The sequence below is a fragment of the Oratosquilla oratoria genome, chromosome 4 (genome assembly GCF_046742065.1).
Source record: "Oratosquilla oratoria isolate Oo_2021 chromosome 4, ASM4674206v1, whole genome shotgun sequence".
Lineage (NCBI taxonomy): Eukaryota > Metazoa > Arthropoda > Malacostraca > Stomatopoda > Squillidae > Oratosquilla > Oratosquilla oratoria.
This window is the reverse complement of record NC_134780.1, coordinates 81,497,335-81,520,265: the sequence shown is the minus strand read 5'-3', so window position 1 is coordinate 81,520,265 and position 22,931 is coordinate 81,497,335. Positions and strand designations below refer to the sequence as shown.

Genomic DNA, 22,931 nt, shown 5'->3' with positions numbered 1-22,931 from the left:
GTGCTGCCAGTGCAGAACAATATCTCGTAATCTCTTAGTTGTAAGATCGAATCCCGCAATCCTCTCCGATTCCCAGCATTGTCTGTTTGTTACCTGCCCCCCAACAGTCCCCAAAGCCCATAAAAGGGCAAGGGTGACTGCTTCGGCCGCAGCTACTCAGCTCCTCCTGGCGTAGGCTCCTCACCGCCCACCGCGTGTGAACAGCCAGGAGGCGGATTTGTGTCACACGTTGCCCTGTGCTAGTAGAATATGCTGACTGGGAGTGGGAGAATGGCAAGGGTAGGCAGTTTCTCTCTCTCTCTCTCTCTCTCTCTCTCGCTCTCTCTCTCTCTCTCTCTCTCTCTCTCTCTCTCTCTCTCTCTCTCTCTCTCACACACACACACACACACACACACACACACACACACACACACACACACACACACACACACACACACACACACACACACACACACAACGTAGGAGCATGTTCATCGATATAGTCGTACCCTTTGCCTCTTTCACCCCAACCCCGATCTCCCCCACTTCTGATTGAAGTTCTTAATCAACTGTGGGAGTTGTTTGGGCTGGAGTCGTGGAAGGCTATCGTTCTTTTTCGCACGGCTCTGGAGTGGTGGAGTGTGCCTGCAGGAGTGCATGCGACTCCAAGATCAATACTGACCGACTCTCTGTGGTGTGCGGACGGCTGAAAGGATCTTAAAAAAAAAAAAAAACTCCAATGAACGTCTGTGAATAAGTAGAAGGAGTAGGAGGAGATGATCAATGATCACCATCCATTCCCATTGCAGCAAATCGCTTGCCGAAGTTGAGTCGCTTCCCCGCCTGGCCAGGGCTATCGGGAACTAACGCGGCAAGCCCGCAGCGGGCCCCGGGACTCGAACTCACGACCACCTGCTCAAGACTATATTTAACTCGGAGGAAGGTGGATGGTTAGTTAAGATTATTGAAACTCCCTTAGTTCGGGGTTATACTGTATTGGGTTTATCTTAAATCGTCATGTTTTAGCCACGACGGGACTAGATGGGGTTTACACGGTCTAACGGTTCGTCGAACGCGGTTCGACAGACACGTGTTTAAAGTGATGTGTGAACGGGGTATTTGGGGTTTAACCAACGTGTTCGACAACCAAATATCCCGTTCACACATCACTTTAAACACGTGTCTGTCGAACCGCGTTCGACGAACCGTTAGACCGTGTAAACCCCCTCTAAGGGTTACAAAGGCAAAGGAAGAATTTGTCATAGAAGCACAGACACGAACAAAAGTTTGGACCCACACAACATTTTTCCCAACAACTTTTTAAACCAAGTACGTTATATCTTTTCCTGTGAATAGGTAAAAAAGTTGTCAAAGAATTTCACCTTTGTATAATGGAAAAGTTAGGATGGTTCAAAACTTGTGCTCGTGACCCTACATCAGCAAGGTTGTTGGCGAGACATACAGGCTGTTGACGAACATTAGGATGACTTTTCACGCCATGGAGGATATATATATATATATATATATATATAATTTATATATATATATATATATATATATATATATATACACATAGAAATATAGTAGCACATTTGGAAATGACACACAAGAAACCCACAGTCGGAGAAAATAAACTTCGAATAAAGAAGAATACTATATTTCGGCTATCAATTGTAGCCCTCTTCAGGAAAGTCACACTCCTGAAGAGGGCTACAGTTGATAGCCGAAATATAGGATTCTCCTTTATTCGAAGTTTATTTTTTCTCCGACTGTGGGTTTCCTGTGTGTCATATATATATATATATATGTATATAAATATTTATATATATATATATATATATATATATATATATATATATTGTGTGTGTGTGTGTATGTGTGTCACCAATTGGGGGCTATATATATATATATATATATATATATATATATATATATATATATAGTGTGTGTGTATGTGTGTCACCAATTGGGGGCATACGCCAGGGAACGCGTTGCTTCACACACGCCAGCGCCAGTCCCCATCAGAACCTGATCCGACCAAGATTTGAATCTGCCGCAGTAGTGGTATAGTCACCACACAGATATAATGCTATAAACAAGATCGGGAGACTACAAAGAACAGGGAGACAGTGGACCCCAGCTTGACAGATAAACCATATAAGGAGACAATAGAAATACAGAACTGTATCGTTAAAAAAGGAGAGAGAAAGAAAGGTGACCAAATTGTGGTGATGAGATCAATGAAAGGAGTGGATAAAATCCACAGAGAAGAGTTCTTGGTTTGTGATGAGAGAGCGTCATGAGGTCATGGGACATAATCCAATCGAAAACCATATATGAACGTAAGGTGCATTTTGATTGGTTAAACAAAGAAACAGTACCCTGTGAACGTTCTTTTCGTGCAATCAGGTAAATACTATAAGATAAATTAGGTAAAGCACTCGTATGCACACACACACACACACACACACACACACACACACACACACACACACGTACTTATATACATTTCACCTGGAACTTGGATTTACCTCTTGGTGTCCCTCTGCCGCAGGTCCTGGGTGACCCCCTGACGATTCGCGACTGGACCCTGAACGGCCTCCCGACGGACCCCTTCAGCATCGACAACGGGGTCATCATAAGGTCAGTGAGGCCAAGGAGTGTGCCCGGGTGCCAAAAAGCTTGGCACTCTCATATCGTTATTGGTGTCGTTATTGTTGGTATCGTTATCAATTGTACTCGTCGTTATTAACGTTCCCATTATTATTGTTAGTAGTATTGCTTTCTTATTGTCAGTTTTGTTGTATCATTGTTGATGATGGTATGGTTAACAACTGTACTTATCGTTATTAACGTTCCTATTATTGGTATTTTGATAATATTATTGTTATATCATTGTTGATGTTGGTATTATTAACGACTGTACTTGTCATTATTAACATTCATATTATTATTAGTATTGTTTTATTATTGCCATTATTGTTATTAGTATTTTTATCAAGTGTACTTGTAAATTTTAGTATTCCTATTATTGTTGGTATTGTTTTATTAAAATATAATTATTGTTATATCATTGCTGTTGGTATCGTTAAACTGTACTTATATAAAATTCTTATTATTTTTGTTATTGATGTTATATCGGTATCGTTAAACTGTACTTATTTAAAATTCCTATTATTTTTGTTATTGTTATTAGCAACACAACACGATGGCCGCTGCTGATCGATCCGCAGGGTCAGGCCAACAAGTGGATCCGGAGCATGGAGAAGGACAACGCCCTGCAAGTGGTCAAGCTCACCGACGCAGACTTCATCCGCACGCTCGAGAACTGCGTTCAGTTCGGACAGCCGGTGGGTGAACAGGAGCCGCGGCTTGGGATCGAACCGAGCGCACGGACAAACGGGTGTTTTTTGTCGCTTGTCTTCGTCTCTCGTTTTCTTATTTTCCTTATATTGTTTTACATTTGTGTGTCATTTCTTTTCATTTTTTCTTTTTCTTTGTCGGCTCGGTCGCAACTAAGCGCCTCTTGGCGTGAGCTCATCACGTCCAGAGGTTGTATGTGTGTGTGTGTGTGTGTGTGTGTGTGTGTGTGTGTGTGTGCACGTAGAGTTGAAAACAACAGCACAGCATTCTCACAGTTTTTAAACTTTTTCATAAGGTTTTCCTACACCCTTCTCCAATATATATATATATATTGCGTATGTGTTTGTGTGTGTGTTTATGGACCAACAACAGTCCCGCAAGTGGCGACCCTGCGAAACTAACGTCAGAGAGGATCATGTCCCAGGTCACAGCTAAGCATTCAAACAAATCAAAATATGTTTGAATATAACCTTTTACTTTAGGAAGGGATTTCCGTTTAGGATATCCAGACTAAAGGTACTTTTGTGATTTAGTGAAAGGAATTAATCGACAATTTTTTGCCTTGCAAAGAGTCGTCTATCAGTATAAAATATATATATATATATATATATATATATATATATATATATATATATATTAAGGAAGTGGATAAGTGAAGACATGTGAAAACATAACTTGGTTATTATGCTCCTTAGGTCCTCCTGGAGAACGTGGGAGAGGACCTGGACCCCATTCTGGAGCCTCTTCTCCTGAAGCAGACGTTCAAGCAGAGCGGGTCGACTTGCATCAAGCTCGGGGATGCCACCATTGAGTACTCTTCTGAATTCAGGTACTGGACTCTCCCATATGGGTTGTGCAAAGGCTACATGATTTGTACATGCCTATTATATATATATATATATATATATATATATATATATATATATATATATATAATAATTGTGTGTATTGTATTAACAATGAGAGCATTCTTGTAGTTATTCAACTTCGCTGTCGTATTTAATACAATATGTATCAACGAAATTCTGCTTCCTTGTTTTGCACACACACACACTCACACACACACACACACACACATATATATATTACATATACACATACATACGAATACATACAAAGGCCACAGTTCCTCTTATAAGGAAGAGGTTGAGTCTAAGTATACTTGTACCTGGACTCTTTATGTGAGGGAGAAAAAAACGTGTCGAGTCCCATAGCTGTACCCCATTTAGTCACCTTTTATGACACAGTGGTGTTTTTGTCACTCCACCACAGGGTCAACATAGGTTGTATTTTTCTGAATTCTCGCATCCTTTTTTGGTTTGTAATTTTGTGAAATATTTTTTGTTTGGTTTCTCAGGTCTGTGGTCATCAGGATGTCCCTCATTCTTGGAATTTTTTCATATCTTTGTTATTATTATCACTGTTATCATTGTTATTGTTATCATCATCGTTATCAATAATATTTAATTAATATTGATATTATTGTTGTTATTGTAGTTATTGCAGTTAATATAATAATGATAATAATCATCATCATCATCATCTTAATGGCATCTTTCATTACTTTTGGTCATTCAGGATGTACCTTACCACAAAACTAGGGAACCCCAACTATGTTCCCGAAGTGTCCGTGAAGGTCACACTTGTCAACTTTGCGCTGACGGGAGCTGGACTTGAGGACCAGCTCCTCGCCCTTGTCGTGGCCCACGAGAAGCCGGAACTTGAGGAGGAGCGGGTCACCCTCATGCTTCAGACGGCGCAGAATAAAAAGTAAGTGGGACTTCGTTGTTGCTGCCGGGCGAGGTTTCTTGTGCCTGGCACCACTTGTTATTGTCATTGTCAGTATTAGTGTTAATAGTAGTAGTGGTTGTAGTAGTAACAGCAGTAGTATTGCTATCGTCATTGTTATTATTACTATTGCGATATGTTATTATTATTGCTATTATTCATTTGGTAGTGGTAGTTGTACCAGTGGTAGTATTGTTATTGTTAATGCTTTTGTTATTATTATTACCATCACTGTTAATATTATTGTTGTTATTATTATTACTGGTCCGTGTTAGATTAGTTATGGGTACAGAGTTTCCTCAGCTGAAGGAGTAAAGCACACCGCCATTTTAAGGTAAAAGTTTTCTGAATCGCATATTGTAAGTGCTGTGTCTTGCTGCACTACCTCTGACTCCAAGCTGTGTGGCGGAATTCAGAGATGACTCCGTCATTAAAAGGTTTTAAGATGTGTGTGTGAAGGATGGATGTCTACGTAGACTCACACTCTCCATTAATGTTGGATAAAAACCCCTTTGGTATTTGTATCTACATCAGTGCAGTGAAAGGATTCATATGCTCATATATGCATTTGTAGACACAATGATATAATACAAATAGAAATTGAGTTTGTAGTGTGAAGACTTAAGTGAAGGGGGAAGAATATAAAAATAAATAAATGGTGTAGGCTGTAGTATAAGGAAAGATAGCACCTGGGGAATTGGTAGACCGTAACGCCTACGCTAGGCAGTTCCATGTCTCGCACCACCTGTCATCCCTAGCCACACTCCTCTAATCTTCTTTTATCATATAAAAAAAAAAATGGAAGAGACTGCAAGAGACCATGAGGCCTACTCTAGGCAGTTCCATGTCTCTTTGTCATCCCTATCCATAAAATTATCTTAAAACAAGTAAACGAGTTTGAGCTCTGGGGTACGTTAGGCGATTTCATTCAGCTTGTGATATGACCCACTGCTGAACCTGAGATGGCCTCTCTCTCTCTCTCTCTCTCTCTCTCTCTCTCTCTCTCTCTCTCTCTCTCTCTCTCTCTCTCTCTCTGCCTTCTTTTTTTCCTCGTTGGCCCAGTGTTCCCCGTGATAGTTTATTTTGGCTAGCGCCAGGCGATTTTATTTCACTTAGGGTTAGACCCAAGGCCAAGGTGGATGCGGTCTAGATGAACATCCATGGAAGAAAAAAAAAATCGTGGGAAAAAATCGAAAGAAAAACTCGTTAACGAAACCACACAAACCCCTTACCTTAATCAAAGTTGTGATGGTTGTTATTGTTATTATTATTATTATTATTATTATTATTATTATTATTACTCACGCCGCAGTGCTTTACGCGGAAGATTTTGTTCAAGTTGATAATTATATAGTTTCATTTATTGAAATTGAAATTTATTGTTAGGGTACAATATCAGGCAGTGTTCAGATTTTTTTTCTTGGATGTGTCGGGGGGTGGTGATGGTAATTTCAGTAAACGAAAGGTAGAAAACTAGTAATACCGATACCACCCCCTCCCTGGGGTGGGGTGGGGTTTGGGGGAGTAATGAAATATGCACCAGAGGACCTCCCCCCACATCGAAATAAATTATTCCCATGCCGGGAATCGAACCCGGGCCTCCTGGGTGAAAGCCAGGTATCCTAGCCACTAGACCACATGGGAGGTTGGGGACGAGGACATACATTGAACAAGAAAATCATCCCTTTGAGTCGGGGAAGGGAAAGTGGGATGTGGGAGTAGGGATTGTAGGAGTATCCCTAGGGAGTCGGGAGGGAGGAGGTGGTTGGGACCTCGGAGCTTGGGTTCGAACGGCGCGACAGAACCTTCTGGGCCGGTAGCACGGTTGCCTTTTGTTTATGTTTGTTTATTTATATTTGTTATTAATTTATTTTCTAATATATTTTTCGTTCCACGTTTAATTTGTTTGTTCATTTATTTTTTTATAAATATATTTATTAATTTATTTATTTTCTTGTTATGTTAATTATTTTTATTTGTTTGTTCGTGTTAAGAAATCTAACTTATCTGTCCGTACCGTGATCTTATGAAAATAGACTTGAGAACTAAGTCTGCTCGCTAAGCATCAATTTTCCCATTTTACATTTCCCCTTTCCCCCTTCCCTTGTCCCCTTTCCCCGTCCCCTTTCCCCGTCCCCTTCCCCTTTCCTTCCCTTTCCCCCTTCCTTCCCTTTCCCCCTTCCTTCCCTTTCCTCTTTCCCCCTTCCTTCCCTTTCCTCTTTCCCCCTTCCTCTTTCCCCTTCCCCTTCCTCTTTCCCCCCCTTCCTCTTCCCCCCCTTCCTCTTTCCCCCCCCCCCTTCCTCTTTCCCCCCCTCCTTTCCCCCCCTTCCTCTTCCTTCCCCTTCCCCTTTCCCCCCTCCCCTTTCCCCTTCCCCTTCCCCCTTCCCCCTTCCTCTTTATTCCTTCCCTTTCCCCCTTACCCCTTTCCCCTTCCCCCTTCCTCTTTACCCCTTCCCCCTTCCCCTTCCCCCTTCCCCTTTCCCCCTTCCCCTTTCCCCCTTCCCTTTTCCCCCTTCCCCTTTCCCCCTTCCCCTTTCCCCCTTCCCCTTTCCCCCTTCCCCTTTCCCCCTTCCCCTTTCCCCCTTCCCCCTTCCCCTTTCCCCCTTCCCCCTTCCCCCTTTCCCCCTTCCCCTTTCCCCCTTCCCCTTCCACCTTTCCCACTCTCCCTTCCCCCTTCCCCCCTCTCTACCTTCCCCCTTCCCCCCTCTCTACCTTCCCCCTTCCCCCCTCTCTACCTTCCCCCTTCCCCTTTCTACCTTCCCCTTCCCCTTTCTACCTTCCCCCTTCCCCTTTCTACCTTCCCCCTTCCCCTTTCTACCTTCCCCCTTCCCCTTTCTACCTTCCTCCTTCCCCTTTCTACCTTCCTCCCCTTCCCCTTTCTACCTTCCCCCTTCCCCTTTCTACCTTCCCCCTTCCCCTTTCTACCTACCTTCCACCTTCCACCTTCCACCTTCTACCTTCCCCCTTCTACCTTCCCCCTTTCCCCCTTCCCCCCTTCCCCCTTCTACCCTCCCCCTTTCCCCCTTCCCCCTTCTACCTTCCCCCTTCCCCCTTCTACCTTCTCCCTTTCCCCCTTCTGCCTTCCCCCTTTCCCCCTTCCCCCTTCTACCTTCCCCCTTCCCCTTTCTACCTTCCCCTTTCTAACTTCCCCCCTTCCCCTTTCTACCTTCCCCCTTCCCCTTCCTACCTTCCCCTTTCTACCTTCCCCTTCCCCTTTCTACCTTCCCCCTTCCCCTTTCTACCTTCCCCCTTCCCCTTTCTACCTTCCCCCCTTCCCCTTTCTACCTTCCCCCTTCCCCTTTCTACCTTCCCCCTTTCTACCTTCCCCCTTCCCCTTTCTACCTTCCCCCTTCCCCTTTCCCCTTTCTACCTTCCCCCTTCCCCTTTCTACCTTCCCCCTTCCCCTTTCTACCTTCCCCCTTCCCCTTTCTACCTTCCCCCTTCCCCTTTCTACCTTCCCCCTTCCCCTTTCTACCTTCCCCCTTCCCCTTTCTACCTTCCCCCTTCCCCTTTCTACCTTCCCCCTTCCCCTTTCTACATTCCCCCTTCTCCTTTCTACATTCCCCTTCCCCTTTCTACCTTCCCCCTTCCCCTTTCTACCTTCCCCCTTCCCCTTCCCCTTTCTACCTTCCCCCTTCCCCTTTCTACCTTCCCCTTTCTACATTCCCCTTTCCTACATTCCCCTTCCCACCTTCCCCCTTCCCCTTTCTTACCTTCCCCCTTCCCCTTTCTACCTTCCCCCTTCCCCTTTCTACTCCCCCCTTCCCCTTTCTACCTTCCCCCCTTCCCCTTTCTACCTCCCCCCTTCCCCTTTTCTACCTCCCCCCTTCCCCTTTCTACCTCCCCCTTCCCCTTTCTACCTCCCCCCTTCCCCTTTCTACCTCCCCCCTTCCCCTTTCTACCTCCCCCCTTCCCCTTTCTACCTCCCCCCTTCCCCTTTCTACCTCCCCCCTTCCCCTTTCTACCTCCCCCCCTTCCCCTTTCTACCTCCCCCTTCCCCTTTCTACCTTCCCCCCTTCCCCTTTCTACCTCCCCCCTTCCCCTTTCTTCCACTCCCATTCCCCTTTCTTCCACTCCCTTTCCCCTTTCTTCCACTCCCTTCCCCTTTCTTCCACTCCCCTCCCCTTTCTTCCACTCCCCTCCCCGTTCTTCCACTTCCTTCCCCTTTCTACCTTCCCCCTTCCCCTTTCTACCTCCCCCTTCCCCCTTTCTAACCTCCCCCTTCCCCTTTCTACCTTCCCCCTTCCCCTTTCTACCTTCCCCCTTCCCCTTTCTACCTCCCCCTTTCTACCTCCCCCCTTCCCCTTTCTAACCTTCCCCCTTCCCCTTTCTAACCTCCCCCCTTCCCCTTTCTACCTCCCCCCTTCCCTTTCTACCCTTCCCCTTTCTACCTCCCCCCTTCCCCTTTCTACCTCCCCCCTTCCCCTTTCTACCTCCCCCCTTCCCCTTTCTACCTTCCCCCCTTCCCTTCTAAACCTTCCCCCCTTTCTCCTTACCTTTCTACCTTCCCCCTTCTCCTTTCTACCTTCCCACCTTCCCCCTTCCTTTTCCTACCTTCCCCCCTCCCCCTTTCTACACCCTTCCCTCTTCCTTTTCCCCTTCCCCCTTCCCCTTTCTTACTTCCTCCTTCCCCCTTTCTACCTTCCCCCTTCTCCTGTTCTTCCTCTACCCCTTCCCCTTTCTACCTTCCCCTTCCCCTTCCTACCTTTCCCCTTCCTTCTCCCCTTCCCCCCCTTCCCCTTTCCCCTTCCTAACCTCCCCCCTTCCGTTTCCCCCATCCCCCCCTTCCCCCTTCCCACCTTCCCGCCTTCCCACCTTCCCCCCTTCCTGTTCCCCCTTCCCACCTTCCCCCCTTCCTGTTTCCCCTTCCCACCTTCCCCCCCTTCCTGTTTCCCCTTCCCACCTTCCCCCCTTCCTGTTTCCCCTTCCCACCCCACCTTCCTGTTTCCCCTTCCCACCTTCCCCCCTTCCCACCTTCCCGCCTTCCCACCTTCCCCCCTTCCTTTTTCCACCTTCCCCCCTTCCTGTTTCCCCTTCCCACCTTCCCCCCTTCCTGTTTCCCCTTCCCACCTTCCCCCCTTCCTGTTTCCCTTCCCACCTTCCCCCCTTCCTGTTTCCCCTTCCCACCTTCCCCCCTTCCTGTTTCCCCTTCCCACCTTCCCCCTCCCCACGTTCCCCTTCCCACCTTCCCCCCTTCCCACGTTCCCCCTTCCCACCTTCCCCCCTTCCTGTTTCCCCTTCCCACCTTCCCCCCTTCCTGTTTTCCCCTTCCCCTTCCCCCCTTCCTTTTCCCCTTCCCCCCTTCCTTTTCCCCTTCCCCCCTTCCTTTTCCCCTTCCCCCCTTCTCCCCTTCCCCTTCCCCCCTTCTCCCTATCCCCTTCCCCCCGTCCTGTTTCCCCTTCCCCCCTTCTCCCCTTCCCCTTCCCCCCTGTTTCCCCTTCCCCCCCTTCCCCCCTTCCTGTTCCTTTTCCCTCCCACCTTCCCCCCTTCCTGTTTCCCCTTCCCACATTCTCACCTTCCCTTTTCCCCTTCCCACCTTCCCCCCTTTCCTGTTTCCCCCTTCCCACCTTCCCCCCTTCCTGTTTCCCCTTCCCACCTTCCCCCCTTCCCCTTCTCCCCCTTCCCCCCTTCCCCCCTTCCCGCTCCCCCCTTCCCTTTTCCCCTTCCCCCCTTCCTGTTTCCCCCCTTCCCCCTTCCCGTTTTTCCCCTTCTCCCTTCCCCTTCCCCCCACCCTTCCCGTTTCTCCCCTTCCCCCTTCCCCCCACCCTTCCCGTTTCTCCCCTTCCCCCTTCCCCCCACCCTTCCCGTTTCTCCCTTTCCCCTTCCCCCACCCTTCCCGTTTCTCCCCTTCCCCCTTCCCCTTTCCCCCTTCCCCTTCCCTTCCCCCCTTCCGTTTCCTCCCCTTCCCCCTTCCCGTTTCCCCTTCCCCCTCTCCCGTTTCCCGCTTCCCCCTCTCCCGCTTCCCGCTTCCCCCTCTCCCGTTTCCCGCTTCCCCCTTCCCCCTTCCCGCTTCCCCCTCTCCCGTTTCCCGCTTCCCCCTCTCCCGTTTCCCGCTTCCCCCTCTCCCGTTTCCCGCTTCCCCCTCTCCCGTTTCCCCCTTCCCCCTCTCCCGTTCCCCTTCCCCCCTTCCCGTTCCCCTTCCCCCCCCTTCCCGTTTCCCCCCTTTCCCCCCTTCCCGTTTCCCCTTCCCCCTTCCCGTTCCCCTTCCCCCTTCCCTTTTCCCCTTCCCCCTTCCCGTTTCCCTCTCCCCCTTCCCGTTTCCCGTTCCCCCCTTCCCGTTTCCCCTTCCCCCCTTCCCGTTTCCCCTTCCCCCCTTCCCATTTCCCCTTCCACCCTTCCCGTTTCCCCCCCCCTTCCACCCTTACCCTTCCCCCCTTCCCCTTACCCTTCCCCCCTTCCCCTTACCCTTACCCTTCCCCTTCCACTCCGTACCCTTCCCCTTCCACCCGTACCCTTCCCCTTCGTTCCACCCTTTCCCCTTCCACCCTTACCCTTTCCCCTTCCACCCTTACCCTTCCCCTTCCACCCTTACCCTTTCCCCTCCCCTTTTCCCCTTCCTTCGCCTTTCCCCCCTTCCCCTTTCCCCCCTTCCCCTTTCCCCCCCTTCCCCTTTCCCCCTTCCCCTTTCCCCCCTTCCCCTTTCCCCCCTTCCCCTTCCACTTTCCCCCCTTCCCCTCACACTTTCCCCCCTTCCCCTTCCATCTCTTCCCACTTCCCCTTCCACTTTCCCCCATTTCCCCTTCCTCTTTCCCCATTTCCCCTTACTTCCCCCATTTCCCCCCTTACTTCCCCTCACTTTCCCCATTTCCCCCTTCCCCCATTTCCCCTTCCACTTTCCCATTTCCCCTTCCACTTCCCCATTATTCCCCCCTTCCACTTTCCCTCCACACCTTCCACTTCCACTTTCCCTCCACACCTTCCACTTCCACTTTCCCTCCACACCTTCCACTTCCACTTTCCCTCCACACCTTCCACTTCCACTTTCCCTCCACACCTTCCACTTCCACTTTCCCTCCACACCTTCCACTTCCACTTTCCCTCCTTCCCCCTTCCCCCCTCCCCCTTCCCCCCTCCCCCTTCCCCCCTCCCCCTTCCCCCCTCCCCCTTCCCCCTCCCCCTTCCCCTCCCCTGTCCCCCCCTTCCTCTTCCCCCTCCCCCTTCCACTTTCCCTTCCCCCTTCCATTCCCCCTTCCCCTTGTCCCCCTTCCACTTCCATTTCCCCCCTTCCCTTTCCCCCTTCCCCTACTTTCCCCTTCCACTTTTCCCCTTCCCCTTCCACATCCCCATTCCCCTTCCACTTTCCCCTTCCACTTCCCCCTTCCCTTCCACTTTCCCCTTCCCCTTCCACTTTCCCCTTCCACTTCCCCCTTCCACTTTCCCCCCTTCCCCCCTTCCCCCCTTCCCCTTCCACTTTCCCCCTTCCCTTCCACTTTCCCCCCTTCCCCCTTCCACTTTCCCCCTTCCCCTCCCCTCCTCCTCCTTCCCCCTTCCCCTTCCACTTTCCCCCCCTTCCCCTTCCACTTTCCCCCCTTCCCCTCCCCCCTTCCCCTTTCCACTTTCCCCCTTTCCACTTTCCCCCTTTCCACTTTCCCCTTTCCTTTCCACTTTCCCCCTTTCCACTTTCCCCTTTCCTTTCCACTTTCCCCTTTCCTCTTCCCACTTTCCCCCCTTCCACTTTCCCCCTTCCCCTTCCACTTTCCCCCCTTCCTCTTCCCCCCTTCCCCTTCCCCCCCTTCCCTTCCACTTTTCCTTCCCCCTTCCCTTCCCCCTCTGCCCTTCCCCCCTTTCCCCTTCCCCTCTGCCCCTTCCCCCCTTTCCTTCCCCTTGCCCCTTCCCCCCTTCCCCCCTTCCACTTTCCCCCCTTCCCCTTCACTTTCCCCCTTCCCCTTCCACTGTTCCCCCTCCCCCTTCCCCCCTCCCCTTCGCAATTTTCCCCCCTCCCCCTTCGCAATTTTCCCCCCTCCCCCTTCGCCATTTTCCCCCCTCCCCCTTCGCCATTTTCCCCCCTCCCCTTCGCCATTTTCCCCCTCCCCCTTCGCCATTCCCCCCCTCCCCCTTCGCCATTTTCCCCTCCCCCTTCGCCATTTTCCTCCTCCCCCTTCGCCATTTTCCCCCTCCCCTTTTCCCTCCCCTTTCGCCTTTTCCCCTCCCCCTTCGCCTTTTCCCCTCCCCCTTCGCCTTTTCCCTCCCCCCTCGCCCTTTCCCCTCCCCCTCGCCCTTTCCCCTCCTCGCCCCTTTCCCCTCCCCTTCGCCTTTCCCCCCTTCGCCCTTTCCTCCCCCCCCCCCTTCGCCCTTTCCCCCTCCCCCTTCGCCCTTTCCCTTTCCCCCCCCTCCCCCCTCCCTTCGTTCCCTTCGCCTTTTCCCCTCCCCCTTCGCCCTCCCCTCCCCCTTCGCCTTTTCCCCTCCCCCCTTCGCCCTTTTCCCCTCCCCCTCCTTTTCCCCTCCCCCTTCGCCCTTCCCCTCCCCCTTTCCCATTCCCCCCCCCTTCGCCCATTTCCCCCTCCCCTTCGCACTTCCCCCTCCCCTTCGCACTCCCCCCTCCCCTTCGCCCATTCCCCCTCCCCGCTCGCCCCCGCCCTTTCCTCCCCCTTCGCCTTTCCCCCTTCGCCCTTCCCTCCGCCTTTTCCCCCCCTTTCCCCTCCCCTTCGCCCTTTCCCCCTCCTTCGCCTTTCCCCCCCCTTCGCCCTTTCCCCTCCCTTTGCCCTTCCCCCTCCCCTCCCCTTTTCCCCCTCCCTCGCCCTTCCTTCCCCCCCCCCCCCTTTTCTTCCCCTCCTTCCCCCCCCTTTCGCCTTTCCCTCCCCTTTCCTCCCCCTTCCCCTCCCTCCCCTCCCTTTCGCCCTTTCCCCCTCCCTTCGCCCCCTCCCCTTCCTTTCCTCCCCTTTCCCCTCCCCTCCCCTTCGCCCTTCCCCCTCCCCTTTTCGCCCTTTCCCCCTCCCCTTCGCCTTTCCCCCTCCCCTTTCGCCCTTTCCCCCTCCCCTTTTGCCCCTCCCCCTTCCCTCCTTTCCCCCTCCCCTTTCCCCCTTTCCCCTTTCCTCCTTCCCCCTTCCCCTTTCCCCTCCCTTCGCCCTTTCCCCTCCCCCTTTCGCCCTTTCCCCTCCCCTTTCGCCTTTCCCCCTCCCCCTTTCGCCTCCCCCTCCTTTCGCCCTTTCCCCCTCCCTTTCGCCCTTTCCCCCTCCCCCTTTCGCCTTTTCCCCCTCCCCTTTTTTCCCTTCCCCCTCCCCTTTTTGCCCTTTCCCCTCCCCTTTCCCCCTTTTCCTCTCCCCCTTCGCCTTTCCCCCCCCCTCCCCTCCCCCTTTCGCCCTTTCCCCCTCCCCCTTTCGCCCTTTCCCCCTCCCCCTTTTGCCCTTTCCCCCTCCCCCCTTTCGCCCTTTCCCTCCCCCTCTCGCCCTTTTCCTCCCCTTTTCCCCTCCCCCTCTACCCCTTTTCCCCTCCCCCTTTCCCTTTCCCTTTCCCCCCTTCCCCTCCCCTTTACCCCTCCCCCTTTCGCCCTTTTCCCCTTTCGCCCTTTTCCCCTCCCCCTTTCGCCCTTTCCCCCTCCCCTTTCGCCCTTTCCCCCTCCCCCTTTTCGCCCTTTCCCCCTCCCCTTTCGCCCTTTCCCCCTCCCCCTTTTGCCCTTTCCCCCTCCCCCTTTTGCCTTTTCCTTTCGCCCTTTCCCCTTCCCCTTTCGCCCTTTCCCCCGTCCCTCTTTCGCCCTTCCCTTCCGCCCTTTCCCCCTCCCCCCCTTTCCCCTCCCCCCTTTCCCCCTCCCCCTTTCGCCTCTCCCTTTCGCCCTTTCCCCCTCCCCTTTTCGCCCCTTTTCCTCCTCCCTTTCCACCTTCCCTTTAGGCAAGCAAATCGAACCCTAAAGAATTGTATAGTTATGCGAATAAGAAGAAAAACGTTTACTTGCGGCATTGGACCATTAAATGACGATGAAGGTAAACATACGGATGATGAAAATGCGATGGCCTCAATCCTTAATAATATTTTTTTTATCAGTCTTCACAGACGAAGATTGCTCAGTGTATCAGCCACCAGATCATAAAATGTCCCAAAACGTTTTAAATCAACTCGTAAATATCGAAAGTGATGTACAAGTGATTGATAAGCTCAAAACAATAAAGCCCCGGGACCTGACAAAATTTCACTTAGAATTCTGCGAGAAGTCAAAAATCAAATCAGTAAACCCTTGTGCATCCTTTTCGCAAATCTTTAGCACTCCCATCAGATTGAAAATGTGCATCATTTTCAACAAATCTTCAACACTTGGTAGAGTCCCATCAGATTGGAAATGTGCTAACGTAACAATTATATTCAAGAAAGGGTACAAATCACAACCAAGCAACTACAGACCGATTAGCCTGACTTTGATTGTGTGTAAACTGCTAGAGACCACCATTCGCGACAATGTAGTGATTTTTTTTTTAGAAGAAAATAAAATTATGAAAGATTCGCAACATGGCTTCTGTAGCAAACGCTCATGTTTAATCTTCCCCACTTTCGTGACGTCTTCAACAAATACGAGAAATGTAGATCTGTTGATATAATTTATCTAGATTTTCAGAAGGCATTCGATATAATTCCGCAAGGATCAGTTTTGGGACCCGTTTTGTTCTTAATATATATGATATAGACGACGGCCTCCTCTGCAAAGTATCAAAATTCGCTGATGACACAAAAATTACCGGTAAAGTAACAACCACCAAAGAGAAAGAAATTCTGCATTCCGACCTAGACAGATTAATTATCAAGCTGGGCTAGCAAGTGGCAAATGAAATTTAACGTTAACAAATGTAAAGTCATGTACATTGGAGGTAACTGTGATCACATCCAATATCAAATGAATGGCGAAATACTGGATTCAGTAACTAAAGAAAAAGATCAAGGCGTTTTAATATCAAATGACTTGAAGCCAAGTTAACACTGCTCAGAAGTTGTTAAAACTGCAAATAAATTGGTTGGCTTCATCGGAAGAGTCTTCGAAAATAAATCAGAAAAAATGTTGCTAAACCTCTATAATTCCTTGGTCCGTCCCCATCTCGAATACTGTGTACAATTTTGGTCCCCATACTACCAGAAAGATATTAATAAACTAGAAAGAGTGCAACGGAGAATGACCAAAATTATACCAAGGCTGGAAAATCTGCCGTATAAAGAAAGACTTAAAAATCTAAACTTATTCTCACTTTCAAAAGAAGAATGCGAGGAGATATGATTGAAGTTTTTAAAATGTTCAAAGGCTTTGACAACATCAGTGTCAAAGATTACTTCTTATTAGACCAATCAAATAAAAGAAGACGTCACGATTTTAAAGTAATTGGCAAAAGATTCTCTTCGAACGAAAGTAAGCACTTCTTCTTTAACCGGGTTGTTAATGTGTGCAATTCGTTACCTTCCACTGTCGTTGAAAGTAACACGATAACAACATTTAAAAATCGCTTAGATAAATACTTGGAATCTAATCCGCAAATGAAATATTATCCATTGCAATAAAAGATATGACAATTGCAATTGGATAGGATAGTGGTAGAAGTAGTGTTAGTTCATCTTCTATCGCCTAGTTGTCCTGTTTTCTTAACTGTAGCTTAGTTTAGTAAACACAAACAGCCTCGTTAGGGCCCGTAGGCCTGCTGTTGTTTGTTCTTCCTTTGTGTTCTCTTTCCCCTTCCCATCCCTTTCCACTTACCTCTTCCCCTTCCCCTCCCCTTTCCCTCTTCCCCTCCCCTTCCCTTTCCTTTCCCCCTTCCCTCATCCCCTCCCCTTCCCTCTTCCCCTCCCCCTCCCACCCTTCCCCCCCATGCACCTCTCTCTCCGCCTCTCCCTCCCCCCCTCTCTCCCCCCCCTCTCTCTCCCCCCCCCCTCTCTCTCTCTCTCTCTCTCTCTCTCTCTCTCTCTCTCTCTCTCTCGCACAGACTTCAACCGTGCACCTCTCCCTTTATTCTCTCTCCTCTCTTTGTCTGTCTCTCCTCTCTTTGTCTCTCTCCTCTCTTTGTCTCTCTCCTCTCTTTGTCTCTCGTCTGCCTCTCTCCTCTATCTCTGTCCTCTGTCTCTCTCCTTTATCTCTATCCTCTCTCTGTTTTCTCTACCTTCCCTCTGTTTTCTCTCTCTCTCTCTCTCTCTCTCTCTCTCTCTCTCCTCTCTCTCTCTCTCTCTCTCTCTCTCTCTCTCTCTCCATCTCTCTCTTTCTTCTTCAAGTTTGCCGTTAGGTTGTTACCCACGCGGACCTCGACCGTGCACGTGAGCGTTCCCATGGTTGGCCGGGTCAGTTGTCGGTGTAGATGAAAGGGAATTCCTGAATGACCGAGCACGACCCTGAACTGACCTGACCCGACCCTCGACTTGACCTGTCTAGCCTTGGCTTGATGTGACCCAACCCAAGAGCACATGCGTGTATTCACATTGGTCTTTGGATCACGTGTTGGACTCGTGATCGACAGCTCCTTCACAAGTGTGCGCGCGCACGTATTTACCTAAATGTAATGTACAGGAAAGGAGCAACGCTCGTTGGGTCTCGTGTCGTTCTGTCCAGTTTACTCGTATTATACTTAACCTCAAAATCATGTGCAATTTATGTGTGTGTGTGTATGTATGTATGTGTGTGTGTTTACCTAGTTAAAGTGTACAGGAAAGAAGCAACGCTTGTTGGTTCCCGTCTCCTACTATCCAATTCATCATACTTAACCTCAATTACATGTACAACGTTGTGTGTGTGTGTGTGTGTGTGTGCGCGCGCATGTATACGTCTGTGTGTGCGTGTTTAGTGTGTGTATGTTTGGATGTGTGTGTGTGTGTGTGTGTGTGTGTGTGTGTGGATGTGTTTACCTAATTGTAGTATACAGGGAAGGAGCAACGTTTACTGTATGTGGTCCTGTCTCTCTCTACTTTTTATACCCAGCTTCAAATTCATGTATGGTTCCGTTCAAATATCTTAATTTATTTTCGCATTAAGAGGGCTGATAACAGGCGACTACTCCCCTCCACGTTTTCTTACCAGCACATAGAAACCAACCCACGCTAGAACGATGTAGAAAAGTTTCCTTGAAGGTTCGGTGGGAAGGCTTGGGGACTTTAGCTATTGTTGTGAGTGTTTCTATATATGCCCTCCCCCTTAGAGGGGGTTTACACGGTCTAACGGTTCGTCGAACGCGGTTCGACAGACACGTGTGAACGGGGTATTTGGTGTCGAACACGTTGGTTAAACCCCAAATACCCCGTCCACACGTTCACACATCACTTTAAACACGTGTCTGTCGAACCGCGTTCGACAAACCATTAGACCGTGTAAACCCCCTCTTACATGGGGGGAGGGCATATGCCCTGGGGGACCACATTTATGGGCGCGGCGATTCTAGTCTGGACATGCCGACCACCCACAAGGCTGACAAAATGATTATAATAAAAAGAGGTCAAAGGAGCCCTGAATATTTTACCGCAATACACGAATTTTGCGTTAAAATCAACAGAATATGAAATGTTTTCCCCTTATCCTTTCTGCAATAGGGACATTAAAAACACCTTTGAAATCTGTTTAATTATTTCGCAAGCCAATAACTATAATAAGCAGTAAGGATTGGTGGTGATGGGGGGATCCACGACATTTGGCACAGGACATTTGTAATATATACAGCACGAATTATGCTGTGCCCAAATGTCGCACCCAGTACTTTGTGACCAAATGTCTTGTGCCTAAATGTCCTGTGCCCACATGTCGGGTGTCCAAATGTCCTGTGCCCAAATGTCTGGATAGCGTAATGGGGAGGGGGGTCACTTTTTTTTTTTTTGGAGGGGGCGGTCACTGAGAGATTTGCCTAGGGGCGACACTTATGCATGTAAAGGCTTTGACTGGAGGCAACGATTAGTATTTGACAAGGTACCGCATAGGAGGTTACTGTGTGGAATTGGAACTTAAAAACATAATTGGAAAGCAGTTGTAGGAGTGAACGAGAGAATTTCATTCGAGAATTTATTTTTAAACAGTAGTTAAGGAAAAGATTTCATTATAACGGGAGGTGAGAGGCGGAATACCTCAGGGATCAGTGTTGGTACCAGTCCTCCTACTTGTATGCACGATTTAACTGCATGGAAGACGAACAGATTAAGGTTCGTCAGAAACCCTATGATTGAATTTAGACAGACAAATGGGAGTTATGTTTTTATAATTGTGTGTGCATGCATGCATGTATAATATACACATTCACTATCATAATCACGTGCTTTTGAAATCCGCACTGTAATTTACTGTTCAAGTGGAATACACAATTTACTATACTTTTAGGTGATTATGAAGTTGAAATTGCTTAAGAGGCAGATTGGTTAGGTACTCGATAAGTTGACACAGTTCCCAAAAGGAGTTAATTGAGATTGATTTTAATTATTTAGGAGAAAACTATAAACATATATCACCATGCATAACACCTTGTGAAGCTCCATGGTAAGGTATAAAGGCTGTTTCATCTCCCCAGGGGATAGTTCGGTCCTGCAGCAGAGCACTCGATAAGTTAAGACACAGTTCCCAAAAGGAGTTAATTGAGATTGGTTTTAATTATTTAGGAGAAAACTATAAACATATATTACCATGCATAACACCATGTGAAGGTATATAAAGGCTGGATCATCTCCCCAGGGGATAGTTCGGTCCTGCAGCAGAGCACTCGATAAGTTAAGACACAGTTCCCAAAAGGAGTTAATTGAGATTGGTTTTAATTATTTAGGAGAAAACTATAAACATATATCACCATGCATAACACCATGTGAAGGTCCATGGTAAGGTATAAAGGCTGTATCATCTCCCCAGGGGATAGTTCGGTCCTGCAGCAGAGCACTCGATAAGTTAAGACACAGTTCCCAAAAGGAGTTAATTGAGATTGGTTTTAATTATTTAGGAGAAAACTATAAACATATATTACCATGCATAACACCATGTGAAGGTCCATGGTAAGGTATAAAGGCTGTATCATCTCCCCTGGGGATAGTTCGGTCCTGCAGCTGATCATTAATTATGAATTAGAAGTTGGTGCGAATAGAGCCATCTTGTGGCGACCAAAGGAAGTCTTTGAAGATGACGTCATTTCCGAATTGGGCGATGTGTGTGAGTATGGTTTTTCCTTCACTCTTGGCTCACAGTCAAAAGTGTTGTAGCGTGTTTTCCCATGGTAGGAAAAGATGTTATCGTAAATATGCACATTTGCTTAATTCATTTAAATCACAGTTCAAAATGCTGCCGTCTAGATGTTATAACTTTTTATTCCATTTTTCCTCGGCATTTGAGTAGCAAATCTTTCGTCATACTACATAAAACTACTTCCCATGCCGGGAATCGAACCCGGGCCTCCTGGGTGAAAGCCAGGTATCCTAGCCACTAGACCACATGGGAGATAAATATGCACGCTATCAGTAGCGGACTTGTCTTTTGTCGCGCACAGTTATCTGCTAGCGTGTTTTGCCTGATCCAGGAAGCGTGACCAGCTGTTGCTTGCAATCATGAGCAGGTGTCGATAATTGACACAGCTGCTCAGTAGGCTTTGGAGATGTATAATTTTCTTTTTACAATGAATATCTCCATGAGGTGCTGAGATGGGAGGGGTGGGAAGGGAGGTGGAGGGGAAGGATATGGGTGTAATAGGTACGTGCCTCTGACTTGGCTACCTCCCTAATAAGGGGGAAAAAGCTCTTGGTATATACAGTAGATAGACCTCATTAGAACAACCAGCGATAGGAATTTCTTAAGTGATAGTCCTGCAAGACGTACGTCAAAGAGGATCATCTCCCCATTGCCCGTCTTCAGAACTCGTCAACGGCCTTACCTCGTGGAGGTGCAGCCCCAAGGGGCTGGCACTCGGTGTCTGTACTATTCCTACGTCCTCTTTGTGAACTGTATTCCACATACATTAGGAGAGCTTAGAACCGGCGACTGATCCCCTCCTGCTGGTATAAGCTGGTGGCATAGAAACAACATAGACATGAGTCCAGTGTTTCTTTCCAGGGTCTGGGGACGGTTGCTGGCACTGTAGTGGGTTTTTCAGTGAAACTTGAAGGGGAAAAAGATGTGTGTGTGTTTTCCTCCCCGTGAGACCAGTCAACTAATGTCAACGCGAAAGAAGAAACAAAACACGGAATTTTTTCTTCCTAGAATCATTGCCTCAGGCACCAATGGTCCCAAGACAAACCTAGTATATAAAAAAAGAGGGGGGGGGGTCAAAATATTAGGGATTGGAGCATCATGCACATGATAAATTCGTCATGAAGACAACACTCAGTCCGTTGCCCCGGGTCTGTTGGAAAAGACCCACGGCCTCTAGGAAACCGGCAACAGCCCTCGGGCGGGACCATAGGTCACTTATACAAGAAATACTGAGTTATTGTCTGGGGGTAGTCAGGGTGGGGCAGTGTAAGATAAGGCGCTCTTTGTCCATTGTGTGATGGCTGCATCTGGGGGAGTTTGAATCAGTGGCCGGGCCTATCCTGAAGACATCGTACCTAGAAACGTATATATATATATATATATATATATATATATGACGGAAGTGGAGTAGGAAACACAGGAGTCTTAGTCTGGGTTTATTCCTGACAAGTTTCGCAGATATGCTTTTTCAAAGGAATGGTGTACAAACGAACTGTGGGCATTTATACATTTGTACACCATTCCTTTGAAAAAGCATACCTGTGAAACTAGTCACGAATAAACCCAGACTAAGACTCCTGTGTTTCCTACTCCACTTACGTCAATCTGTCAGAATGTCTCATCAATATATATATACATACATACATATATATATATATATATGTATATATACATATATATGTATATATATATGTGTGTGTGTGTGTGTGTGTGTGTGTGTGTGTGTGTGTGTAACAAAGACTTTTTTTCCTTACAAGAGAGGTAGCCTAAGTCAAAAGGCATAGTTCCACTCCCACAAAATTTCATCCCAACCCACTCCACTCCCACTCACCACCCCTCCGTCCCTCCCTCTTTTCTTGGCTCCTCCTGGATGACGGGTCATCCCTGCATTCCACGTACTGCCTAGGGTCAGAAGTAATGCAGCAAGACACAACACATGTACAGCAAGACCGCTTAATTTAATCAGCGACTGCCTCCCCTCCCCTTCTCCGGTCCCTCATGCAGAACAGAGAAGACGCAAGACCTATGAATTTATTCAAATAACCCTTCGGCTCATACAGTGGGTTACAGTAACAAAGTATGTGACGACAGGAGACCATTTGGTCTGTAAGGTTCAGCGGGGTTTTCCCCTGACTTAGAAACCGCTGCACTATAACCTAAGCCAACCTAACCTAATCTCACCTATCCCATCCCACGCCAACCAAGCCTAAACTAACCTAACCTAAGCCAGCCTAGCCTTGACTAGCCTAACCAAACCAAACCTTAGCCAACTTAGCCTAAGCTAACCTAAGCCAACCTAATCAAACCTAAACTAACCTAAGCCATCCTAGCCTAAACTAAACTAACCTATCCTAACCTAAGCCAATCTAGCCTAACTTAACCTAACCTGTTGACATACTGTACACGGTTTTACTGTAACCGCTGCAATAACTTGTCTAACTTAATCTAACCTAACCTAACCCAACCTGTCAAGATCAAGTCACATGGCATAACTACACCGTCAGAATGTCGCAGGAAAAACATAAGCGCATTTGAAGTGTAGTGGGAAAGGATTCGAAGTTGGGGATAAGAGGAGGGTGGAGACCCTTTGGGAAAGAATTCTATTTCTGATGCAGAACTCTTCTACTCGCTACGTCACCTGTTGGCCATCGACCCATTGGGAGTTCTTTCCCAATGGGTCCTATTCGGAAACTAAGAAAGC

General features: G+C 48.5%; 1 protein-coding gene and 2 non-coding genes across 3 annotated transcripts in view; 1 reads left to right on the top strand and 2 right to left on the bottom strand.

Annotated features, from left to right (window-relative positions):
* Positions 1–22,931, top strand: part of LOC143024572 (dynein axonemal heavy chain 7-like) — a 377,264-nt gene that overhangs the window by 266,664 nt on the left and 87,669 nt on the right. The window contains exons 61-64 of the mRNA XM_076183383.1: positions 2,534–2,622; positions 3,176–3,329; positions 4,038–4,171; positions 4,921–5,112. Coding sequence (XP_076039498.1) covers positions 2,534–2,622; positions 3,176–3,329; positions 4,038–4,171; positions 4,921–5,112 — 569 coding nt within the window. The remainder of the gene's footprint in view (positions 1–2,533; positions 2,623–3,175; positions 3,330–4,037; positions 4,172–4,920; positions 5,113–22,931) is intronic.
* TRNAE-UUC (transfer RNA glutamic acid (anticodon UUC)) lies at positions 6,703–6,774 on the bottom strand. Its single transcript has one exon. It is a non-coding gene; the product is annotated as a tRNA-Glu (tRNA).
* TRNAE-UUC (transfer RNA glutamic acid (anticodon UUC)) lies at positions 20,411–20,482 on the bottom strand. The gene has a single exon. It is a non-coding gene; the product is annotated as a tRNA-Glu (tRNA).